This window comes from Ranitomeya variabilis, chromosome 3, assembly GCF_051348905.1.
Source record: "Ranitomeya variabilis isolate aRanVar5 chromosome 3, aRanVar5.hap1, whole genome shotgun sequence".
NCBI classification, from domain to species: Eukaryota; Metazoa; Chordata; class Amphibia; order Anura; family Dendrobatidae; genus Ranitomeya; species Ranitomeya variabilis.
Window position 1 is genome coordinate 769,884,947 of NC_135234.1, and position 12,292 is coordinate 769,897,238.

General features: G+C 45.0%; 1 protein-coding gene across 1 annotated transcript; it reads right to left on the reverse strand.

Annotated features, from left to right (window-relative positions):
• Positions 1-1,831: 1,831 nt before the first annotated feature.
• LOC143817827 (gastrula zinc finger protein XlCGF66.1-like) lies at positions 1,832-3,594 on the reverse strand. Its single transcript, XM_077299292.1, has 3 exons — positions 3,265-3,594; positions 2,056-2,235; positions 1,832-1,972 (listed from the first exon to the last, which is right to left on the reverse strand). The coding sequence occupies exons 1-3, from the start codon at positions 3,334-3,336 to the stop codon at positions 1,832-1,834; spliced, it is 393 nt and encodes a 130-aa protein (XP_077155407.1). The 5' UTR covers positions 3,337-3,594.
• Positions 3,595-12,292: the final 8,698 nt, after the last annotated feature.

Here is a 12,292-nt window from a genome sequence, read left to right on the forward strand (position 1 = left end):
TTCATCAGCTGACCTCGTTTGCGGCTAGGCTGGCTTCTCTATTTAACTCCACTCAGATCGTTACTTGATGCCAGCTGTCAATGTATCAGTACTGGTTCAGATCTCTCTCGGATCTTTCTGATGACCTGTCTACTCCAGCAGAACCTAAGTCCCTGCTAGTTCATTTGTTGTTCATTGTGTACTGAATGATATTGCCTTGCTAGCTGGAAGCTCTGGGGTGCAGAGTGGCACCTCCGCACCGTGAGTCGGTGCGGGGGTCTTTTTGCACATTCTGCGTGGCTTTTTGTAGTTTTTTGTGCTGACCGCATAGATCCCTTTTCTATCCTCAGTCTATTTAGTAAGTCTGGCCTCCTTTGCTGAAACCTGTTTCATTCTGTTGTTTGTGACTTTTCCTCTTAACTCACAGTCAATATTTGTGGGGGGCTGCCTTTTCCTTTGGGGAATTTCTCTGAGGCAAGGTAAGGCTATATTTTCTATCTTTAGGGGTAGTTAGCTCTTAGGCTGTGAAGAGGCATCTAGGGAGTGTTAGGAACGCTCCACGGCTATTTCTAGTGTGTGTGATAGGATTAGAGTTTGCGGTCAGCAGAGATCCCACTCCCCAGAGCTTGTCCTGTTGTCTAGTTTAACCATCAGGTCATTCCAGGTGCTCCTAACCACCAGGTCATAACACCTAACCTCAAACCTAACCCTAATCCCAATACACCCCTAATCCCAACCCTAACCTTAACCCTAATCCCAAACCTAACCCTAATACCAAACATAACCCTAATGCCAACCCTAATGAAAACCCTAACCCTAATCCCAACTCTAACACTAACTTTAGCCGCAACCCTAGCCCTAACTTTAGCCCCAACCCTAGCCCTAACTTTAGCCCCAACCCTAACCCTAGCTCTAACCCTAACTTTAGCCCTTACCCTAACCCTAAATTTAGCCCCAACCCTAACCTTAGCTTTAGCCCCAACCCTAACCCTAAATTTAGCCCTAACCCTAAATTTAGCCCCAACCCTAACCCTAAATTTAGCCCCAACCCTAACCCTAAATTTAGCCCCAACTCCTCTAGCTGCCGGCCGACAGATCATGGCGGGCGCAATGCGCCCGCCATTTTCTTACCGGATGAAGAAGCCGGCGGGAAGGAGGGAATGCTGGAGAATCCAGGGACACTGGTAAGTATAACAGGGTCCTCGAATCCCCATATTTCTCTGTCCTCTGATGTGCGATCACATCAGAGGACAGAGAATGACACACCGCTTTTTTTTTTTGCGGTCGCCGGTAAACAGTTAATTACCGGTGATCGCAAAACAGGGGTCGGTAAAAACCGACCCCGATCATGTTCTTTGGGGTCTCGGCTACCCCCGGCAGCCGAGACCCCAAAGATCTTTCGGGGGCCGGCCGACGGGCGCACTGCGCCCGCCATTTTTTGGCCGAAACAAGATGGCGGCGCCCATCGGGAGCCACGAGGGAAACAGGTGAGTATCGGGGGGCAATCGGGGACCCCATTTCTCTGTTGTGCGATCACATCGGAGGACAGAGAAATTAAATGGGAAATCGCGTTTAGTTTTTTTTGCGACTGCCGGTAAATGGTTAATTACCGGCGATCGCAACCCGGGGGTCGGTAAAAAAACCCCGAATCATGTTCTCTGGGGTCTCGGCTACCCCTGGTAACTGAGACCCCGGAGAAAATCTGACTCTGGGGGGCGCTATTCACTTTTTCCACAGCGCTGTTAATTACCGGCCCTGTGGTTTAAGTACCCTTAACTGGATAGATCTGGAGGAAACACATACAGGGAGTGAATTCATTCTATACATACAGATAATTACAGGCCGTGTGTATTTAGTCCTGTCTATTACCTGGAGATGTGAGGGGCTGGGGAACCTCCATTATAATGTTCTTGTACAGATCCTTGTGTCCTTCTAAATACTCCCACTCCTCCATGGAGAAATAGACAGCGACATCCTGACACCTTATAGGAACCTGACACATACAATGATACCGTCATCCCCCCGATATCTCCATAGTGTTACTGTATAATGTCCCAGCATTCCCAGCACTGTCACCTCTCCAGTCAGCAGCTCAATCATCTTGTAGGCGAGTTCTAGGATCTTCTGGTCATTGATGTCCTCATGTATCAGGGTGTGAAGTGGAGGCCCCGTGATTGGGCTCAGGGGTCTTCCCCATCCCTCAGACACAGGGTCCTGACAGCGATCACTAGAGGTCTTCTTCACCACTGTGTAATCCTTATAATGGAGAGACATTAATAAATCTCACTACAGACATTTCCAGAGTCCTCACTGTTGTGAATTCTGCTCTTGCGTTCCCCCCGGTGGTTGCTGATGGTAATGCAGTTGTCCCTCGGTTGCAGTCCTGGGCAGGTGTTCCCGCTGATTGCAGCTCTGACTGGGCTATTTAGGTGTGCAGGATTCATTAGCCCTTGCCAGTTGCCCATTGTTCTTGGAGGTTATGCATCTCTGTCTGGTTCCTCCTGCCCTGCTGCCAAATCAGCCAAGATAAGTGTCTGGTTATGCTTCTTCAGCACACATACGGTGTGCTTTACAATTCAGTGCTATTCATTGTTTTTTCTTGTCCAGCTTAGACGGTGTTTGGATATTTTCAGTCAAGTTGGATTCTCAGGAGATGCAGAGATACATTCCATGTCTTTAGTTAGATGGTGGACTTTTTGTATTATCTGCTTTGGATATTTTTAGGATTTTAATAAAATCCTGATTTCTGCCTGTGTTTGTCTTTCCTCTTATACTCACAGTCAATATTAAAATCCTAAAAATATCCACAGCAGATAATACAAAAAGTCCACCATCTAACTAAAGACATGGAATGTATCTCTGCATCTCCTGAGAATCCAACTTGACTGAAAATATCCAAACACCGTCTAAGCTGGACAAGAAAAAACCATGAATAGCACTGAACTGTAAAGCACACAGCATGTGTGCTGAAGAAGCATAACCAGACACTTATCTTGGCTGATTTGGCAGCAGGGCTGGAGGAACCAGTCAGAGATGCATAACCTCCAAGAACAATGGGCAACTGGCAAGGGCTAATGAATCCTGCACACCTAAATACCCCAGTCAGAGCTGCAATCAGCGGGAACACCTGCCCAGGACTGCAACCCAGGGACAACTGCATTACCATCAGCAACCACCGGGGGGAACCCAAGAGCAGAATTCACAACACCTCACCTCTCCAGTTCTGTCCATCTGTTACTCCCATAGATAAGAATGATGTAATGTGACGTCATCAGAACCTCTCACCTCTCCAGTAAGCCGGAAGAGGATCTCTAGGGTGAGGTGTAATATCCTCTCCGCCATCTTGTCTCTGTCCATATCTGTCCTTGATGGGTAAATCAGGAAAATTATCTTCTATAGAAGATCTTCTCTGAGAGGATCCGATATTGTAGAGACCTGAATGAGAAGATGAGCCGATGTAACATCATAAGAATCCTGTAATAATACAATTACTGGAGATAATAAGGGAAACATATGAGGCGATTTATTATTTTACAGTATTTAGTTTCCTTCTTTACATCTACTAATAAATCCTATATATTTAGGCCACAGACAACAAGCAGTTTCCTCCTCGGAGTCGGCAGCTGAATACGTCCCTCATAGACTCATCGTCCATAACGCTAATTCTCGTCTCATTTACCGACCCTGGAATCGGCATTAGTAATACTGCAGGAGATATTCATTACACGGGACAGGAGAAATAACTACTTCATGATGAGGACGACATCTTCATCTTCTACTACGGCTCTAGAGACATATGTGGCCAGAGTCGGTCACTGACTCCATCACCACCGGCCTCTATATGAAGGTTTCCCGTCTTCCCCGCACTGTAATCTTCTATCACGTTACATCTCAGCTCTGAGTCACACATTAGAAAAGATTTTATGTTTCCACAATCAACGCGGACAGAAATGATCTGATCCCACAGTCTCCATGTACAGAGATTTATGGGGTTTATTTGTGGCCTTAGACTTTCCTATATTACAGGAAAAACACCAGAAAAAGCAGAAATTAAAATGTTTCTAAAGAAAACTGGCTCCAACAATTCTTGTAAAAAAAAAAAAAAAAAGGATATAATGGAACTAGAGAGAGTACAAAGGAGGGCAACAAAGTTAATAAAGGGGATGGGAGAACTACAATACCCAGAGAGATTAGCGAAATTAGGATTATTTAGTCTAGAAAAAAAGACGACTGAGGGGCGATCTAATAACCATGTATAAGTATATAAGGGGACAATACAAATATCTCGCTGAGGATCTGTTTATACCAAGGAAGGTGACGGGCACAAGGGGGCATTCTCTGCGTCTGGAGGAGAGAAGGTTTCTCCACCAACATAGAAGAGGATTCTTTACTGTTAGGGCAGTGAGAATCTGGAATTGCTTGCCTGAGGAGGTGGAGATGGCGAACTCAGTCGAGGGGTTCAGGAGAGGCCTGGATGTCTTCCTGGAGCAGAACAATATTGGATCTTACAGTTATTAGGTTCTGTAGAAGGACGGAGATCTGGGGATTTATTATGAGGGAATATAGGCTGAACTGGATGGACACATGGCATTTTTTGGCCTTGATAACTATGGCACTACTAGATGGTGGCCTGATTCTAACGCATCGGGTATTCTAGAACAGAGGTGTCAAACTGCATTCCTCGAGGGCTGCAAGCAGGTCATGTTTTCAGGATTTCCTTGTATTGCACAGGTGATAATTTAATCACCTGCACAGAATGATTCCAGCACCTTGTCCAATGCTAAGGAAATCTTGAAAACACGCGTGGTTTGAGGCCCTCGAGGAATGCAGTTTGACACCCCTGTTCTAGAATATGTATGTCAACGTAGTATATTGACCAGTGACGTAGTATATTGCCCAGTCACGTAATATATTGCCCAGTGACGTAGTATATTGCCCAGTGACGTAGTATATTGCCCAGTAACGTAGTATATTGCCCAGTGACGTAGTATATTGCCTAGTGGCATAGTATATTGCCCAGTGATGTAGTATATTGCCCAGTCACGTAATATATTGCCCAGTCACGTAGTATATTGCGCAGCCATGTAGTATATTGCAGTGACGTAGTATTTTGCCCAGTTACGTAGTATATTGCCGAGCTACTGACGTAGTATACAGCACAGAGCCACGTAGTATATTGCACAGCCCTTGTAGTATATTGGCCAGTCACTTAGTATATTGCCCAGCCACGTTTGTCACAGGTTAAAAAATAAACATATACTCACCTTTCCGAGGGCCCCTTGTAGTCCATGGCAGCTTCCGGTCCCAGGGTTGGTATGAGTGCAGGACCTGTGATGACGTCGCGGTCACATGACCGTGATGTCATGGCAGGTCCTTGTGCCATACTATCTTTACCACCGCAACCTGCAACGGAAGATGGCGGGCGGCGCAAGCGGCTCAGCGGACTACAGAGGGTGAGTATAGCAGTTTTTTTTTTTTTTAATTATTTTTAACATTACATTTTGTACTATTGATGCCGCATAGGCTGCGTCAATAGTACAAAGTTGGGGACACACAGGGTTAATAGCGGCGGTAACGGAGTGCGTTACCCGCGGCATAACGCGATCCGTTACCGCCGGCATTAACCCTGTGTGAGCGCTGACCGGAGGGGTGTATGCGGGCGCTGGGCAGTGACTGCGGGGAGTAAGGAGCGGCCATTTTCTTCCGAACTGTGCGCGTTGCTGATTGGTCGCAGCAGCCATGACAGGCAGCTGGCGAGACCAATCAGTGAACGAATAACCGCGACAGACAGAAGGACAGAGGGAAGTACCCTTAGACAATTATATAGTAGATATGTAACCAGTTTGTTCTTCCTGTAGATAATCCTCCGCTAGGAGTCTGGAGACGACTCTCTCATACAGACCACAGGAAAGCTGGAATATGTGTGTGTATGGGGGAGACGGGAGAGATGGCCGTCAGCCAACACTTATCTCATATGTTTGGGGCTGTTAGTATTACACTGACAGCAGTGATGATACACAGCACTACAGCAGTACAGGGCATCACCGGAGCCATCAGAGGCTTATATGTTGTATGATCGCACTGAGGAGAGGGGTTTAAAAAATGTTTTAACCCCTTTCTGCCAGCTGACGGAATAGTGCGTCCCATGGAGGCTATTAAAGCATGCAAAATAAAAAAAAACATTATATATATATATATATATATATATATATATATATATATATTTATATTTAGACCAAAATCCCCACATGTACAATATTAGGGACAAAGAGGCATAATCAAAAAGTATGAATTTGATAAAAACATCTTTTTAATAGAAAAATCATTAAAAAACAATAATATTCAACAGGAGAATCCTCTTAATAAAAAGCAGCTGGGAACAACATCCAAAAGAGGTAATATACCAAATAGTATCACTATAGCAACAATAATCAATACTGCGTCACAATATAAGAAGGCAGCACAAAGATATTCAATGACCTATAGCCAAAACTAGCTACAGAATGTAATATAATACAGTGTATCCAATATGTCTACATGTCATGGAACATGAGCTCCTGTGCTCCTACAACCAGCCATGAATGTACTCAATAACCCTTAGTGGCTGCTCGGCCTAAATAAAGGGCATCGCGCATCTCCGGTGACCTACACACAGTAACATTGCTAAGATTTGTAAACTTCCATAGATGAAGCTCCAAGTAAGGAGCGTTCCACAGCGACCCCGACAGCGCCGTTTCGCCTGCCTGGCTTCCTCCAATAGGGGGCATGTGTGTCTATAACTACCCGCTCTGCCTTTATAGCTAAATACAACAGCTGGGTTTCGCGTGTGTATTTGCACATATATTTTGCACTTGATAATATTCATTTATATATGCACTTTATATTGATTTATCACAGCATCTAGGTACAGCCAGTATGCACTTTACATTGAGTAATCACAGTATTTATGGGTATTTATTGATTTTTGTTATACTTACATCAACAGATATGGTTTATGTGCCTTTCTTAAACTGCCCTCATTATTGTTGCTATAGTGATACTATTTGGTATATTACCTCTTTTGGATGTTGTTCCCAGCTGCTTTTTATTAAGAGGATTCTCCTGTTGAATATTATTGTTTTTTAATGATTTTTCTATTAAAAAGATGTTTTTATTAAATTCATACTTTTTGCTTCTGCCTCTTTGTCCCTAATATTGTACATGTGGGGATTTTGGTCTAAATATGTCTATTTGGAGGTGAGCACAACACTGTTTGTGGACTTGTGATAAAACATATAAAACATGTAGATAGATAAAATAGGAGCAGCATCAATATTGCCACAATCGTGGTGAAAAGCTTTCCAAACCAATGGTCTCAGTCATAAGAGTAAGAATAAATAGTGTGTGTGTATATATATATACCAGATGATTCTAACACATCGGATTCACAGGGTTAATAGCGGCGGTCACGGAGTGCATTACACCGCGGCATAACGTGGCTCGTTACCGCCGGCATTAACCCTGTGTGAGCGGAGGGGTGTATGCGGGCGCCGGGCACTGAGTGCGGGGAGGAAGGAGCGGCGCGTCGCTGATTGGTCGCGGCAGCCATGACAGGCAGCTGGCGAGACCAATCAGCGAACGAATAACCACGACAGACAGAAGGACAGACAGACGGATGGAAGTGACCTGAGACAATTATATAGTAGATAGAACCCAGACATGTTTGGTGTCTATGGCATCACTAATATATGGGGGGCACACAGGTGACATTACTAATATATGGGGGGCACACAGGGGCCAGTAGTGATATATGGGGGGCACACAGGGGCCAGTAGTGATATATGGGGGGCACACAGGGGCCAGTAGTGATATATGGGGGGCACACAGGGGCCAGTAGTGATATATGGGGGCACACAGGTGGCATTACTAATATACGGGGGCAAACAGGTGACATCACTAATATACGGGGGCACACAGGTGGCATTACTAATATACGGGGGGCACACAGGGGCCAGTAGTGATATATGGGGGGCACACAGGGGCCACTAAGGGTATGTGTCCACGGTCAGTAAACGCTGCTTGTTTGATGCTGCGCAGAGCTGCAGCGTCAAACACGCAGCGTCCAGATGTTCCAGCATAGTGGAGGGGATTTTATGAAATCCCATCTCCACTATGCATGAAAACCCGCACGCGGCGGCCCTGCGACTCCGGACATGCTGCGCGTCTTTTCAGATCGCAGCATGTCCGTACACCTTGCGGGGACGCAGCGTCCCCGCAAGGCATATCACAGGCCCCTATGGGACAGAGCGATCATCCCGGATGTGAAGAGTTAACACATCCGGCATCATCGCGTCCCAGAAAGGGGGCGGGGCTTAGCGCCGAGCGGCTTTGCCGCTGCAGCGATACCGCCGGCCATCCTGACCGTGGAAACATACCCTAAGGCTACGTGCACACGTCAGGATTTTGTCAGGATTTTTCCTCAGGATTTGTAGCCAAAACCAGGAGTGGAACAATTAGAGGAAAAGTATAAGGCCGGCGTCACACTCGGCGTAAGACAATACGGTCCGTATTTTACGGCCGTAATACGGCCGAAATACGGTGAAATGTTCCCAAAATAGTGATCCGTAGTCAGGGTGTGTCAGCGTATTTTGCGCATGGCATCCTCCGTATGTAATCCGTATGGCATCCGTACTGCGAGATTTTCTCGCAGGCTTGCAAAACCGACATCTAATGGATTTATGTGCTCAAATGTTCAGGAAAACATATATACAGTATATATATATATATATATATATGTCATTGAGACACATATATATATATTCTGTATTTAGATTTCATTCAGCGCGATATGTGTTAAAAGCCGGTAACCACCCTCGGGGCTTAAGGGGTTAAGAATAAGCTTGTAGGTAAGGAATATGCAGATAACCCATTCATTTATATAATAAGTAGTTGATGCAGTATACCAAATCACTTTAACCCCTTCCTGACATCAGACGTACTATCCCGTCGAGGTGGGGTGGGCCCGTATGACCACCGACGGGATAGTACGTCATACGCGATCGGCCGCGCTCACGGGGGGAGCGCGGCCGATCGCGGCCGGGTGTCAGCTGCATATCGCAGCTGACATCCGGCACTATGTGCCAGGAGCGGTCACGGACCGCCCCCGGCACATTAACCCCCGGCACACCGCGATCAAACATGATCGCGGTGTACCGGCGGTACAGGGAAGCATCGCGCAGGGAGGGGACTCCCTGCGTGCTTCCCTGAGACGATCGGTACAAGGTGATGTACTCACCTCGTACCGAACGTCTTCTCCCTGTAGGCCCCGGATCCAAAATGGCCGAGGGGCTGTATCCGGGTCCTGCAGGGAGCACTTCCGGGTCGGAGCAGGCTGCAGATGAAAGCTGCAGCCTGCTCCGATGAAAGTATGATCGCCGATCTGATAGAGTGCTGTGCACACTATCAGATCTGCGATCTGTGATGTCCCCCCTGGGACAAAGTAAAAAAGTAAAAAAAAAATTTCCACATGTGTAAAAAAAAAAAAAAAAAATTCCTAAATAAATAATAATAAAAAAAAAAATATTATTCCCATAAATACATTTCTTTATCTAAAAAAAACAAACAAAAACAATAAAAGTACACATATTTAGTATCGCCGCGTCCGTAACGACCCAACCTATAAAACTGGCCCACTAGTTAACCCCTTCAGTAAACACCGTAAGAAAAAAAAAAAACGAGGCAAAAAACAACGCTTTATTACCATACCGCCGAACAAAAAGTGGAATAACACGCGATCAAAAAGACGGATATAAATAACCATGTTACCGCTGAAAACGTCATCTTGTCCCGCAAAAAACGAGCCACCATACAGCATCATCAGCAAAAAAATAAAAAAGTTATAGTCCTCAGAATAAAGCGATGCCAAAATAATTATTTTTTCTATAAAATAGTTTTTATCGTATAAAAGCGTCAAAACATAAAAAAATGATATAAATGAGGTATCGCTGTAATCGTACTGACCCGACGAATAAAACTGCTTTATCAATTTTACCAAGCGCAGAACGGTATAAACGCCTCTCCCAAAAGAAATTCATGAATAGCTGGTTTTTGGTTCTTCTGCCTCACAAAAATCGGAATAAAAAGTGATAAAAAATGGTCACGTGTCCGAAAATGTTACCAATAAAAACGTCAACTCGTCCCGCAAAAAACAAGACCTCACATGACTCTGTGGACCAAAATGTGGAAAAATTATAGGTCTCAAAATGTGGAGACACAAAAACTTTTTTGCTATAAAAAGCGTCTTTTAGTCTGGTTTCACACTTGCGTTTTTATCTGCATGCGTTTTTTAAAAAAACCGCATGTGTGAAAAAATGCATGTAAACGCGGTAAAACGCATGCGTTTTTATAGAAAAACACAAGAAAACAAGAAAAAAACAAAAAACCCTAACCCTAACCCTACCCCTAGCCTGAAATACGTGGCACTGAAATACCTGGCACTGAAATATACGTTTATATACGTATATACGTATATAAGTGCCACGATATTTCAGTGGCCACGTATATAAGTGCCACGTATTTAAGTGCCACGTATTTAAGTGCCACGTATTTACGTGCCACGTATTTACGTGCCACGTATTTACGTGCCACGTATTTTTCAGTGCCTGAAATACGTGGCACTGAAATACGTGGCACTGAAATATCGTGGCACTGAAATATCGTGGCACTGAAATATCGTGGCACTGAAGTATTTACGTGCCACGTATTTTTCAGTGCCTGAAATACGTGGCACTGAAATACGTGGCACTGAAATACGTGGCACTGAAATATCGTGGCACTGAAATACGTGGCACTTAAATACGTGGCACTTAAATACGTGGCACTTAAATACGTGGCTCTTAAATACGTGGCACTTATATACGTGGCACTTATATACGTGGCACTTATGACTGTCAGAAAATGTTCAGTAAACGGTTAGGGGTGAGGTTAGGGGTAGGGTTTCAGGTAGAATTGGGGAGTTTCCACTGTTCAGGCACATCAGGGGCTCTCCAAACGCGACATGGCGTCCAATCTCAATTCCAGCCAATTCTGCGTTGAAAAAGTAAAACAGTGCTCCTTCCCTTCCGAGCTCTCCCGTGCGTCCAAAAAGGGGTTTAACCCAACATATGGGGTATCAGCGTACTAGGGACAAATTGAACAACAACTTCTGGGGTCCAAGTTCTCTTGTTATCCTTGGGAAAATAAAAATTTGGGGGGCTAAAAATCATTTTTGTGGGAAAAAAAATATGTTTTATTTTCACGGCTCTGCGTTGTAAACTGTAGTGAAACACTTGGGGGTTCAAAGTTCTCACAACACATCTAGATAAGTTCCTTGGGAGGTCTAGTTTCCAATATGGAGTCACTTGTGGGGGGTTTGTACTATTTGGGTACATCAGGGGCTCTGCAAATGCAACGTGACGCCTGCAGACCAATCCATTTAAGTCTGCATTCCAAATGGCGCTCCTTCCCTTCCGAGCTCTGTCATGCGCCCAAACAGTGGTTCCCCCCCACATAGGGGGTATCAGCGTACTCAGGACAAATTGGACAACAACTTTTAGGGTCCAATTTATCCTGATACCCTTGTGAAAATACAAAACTGGGGGCTAAATTTCATTTTTGTGAAAAAAAAAAATATATATATTTTCACGGCTCTGCGTTATAAACTGTAGTGAAACACTTGGGGGTTCAAAGTTCTCACAACACATCTAGATAAGTTCCTTGGAGGGTCTAGTTTACAATATGGGGTCACTTGTGGGGGGTTTGTACTGTTTGGGTACATCAGGGGCTCTGCAAATGCAACGTGACGCCTGCAGACCAATCCATTTAAGTCTGCATTCCAAATGGCGCTCCTTCCCTTCCGATCTCTGTCATGCGCCCAAACAGTGGTTCCCCCCCACATAGGGGGTATCAGCGTACTCAGGGCAAATTGGACAACAACTTTTAGGGTCCAATTTATCCTGATACCCTTGTGAAAATACAAAACTGGGGGCTAAATTTCATTTTTGTGAAAAAAAAATAAATATATTTTCACGGCTCTGCGTTATAAACTGTAGTGAAACACTTGGGGGTTCAAAGTTCTCACAACACATCTAGATAAGTTCCTTGGGGGGTCTAGTTTCCAATATGGGGTCACTTGTGGGGGGTTTGTACTGTTTGGGTACTTCAGGGGCTCTGCAAATGCAACGTGACGCCTGCAGACCAATCCATTTAAGTCTGCATTCCAAATGGCGCTCCTTCCCTTCCGAGCTCTGTCATGCGCCCAAACAGTGGTCCCCCCCCACAAATGGGGTATCAGCGT

What these genes read in the sequence shown, in the direction of transcription:
- LOC143817827 (XM_077299292.1), bottom strand. Translation starts at nt 3,336, where the DNA reads ATGGACAGAGACAAGATGGCGGAGAGGATATTACACCTCACCCTAGAG. An exon ending in TCTTCCGGCTTACTGGAGAG is followed by an intron (nt 2,236 to 3,264) that starts GTGAGAGGTTCT and finishes CTCCATTATAAG; the next exon opens with GATTACACAGTGGTGAAGAA. An exon ending in TTGAGCTGCTGACTGGAGAG is followed by an intron (nt 1,973 to 2,055) that starts GTGACAGTGCTG and finishes TGTATGTGTCAG; the next exon opens with GTTCCTATAAGGTGTCAGGA.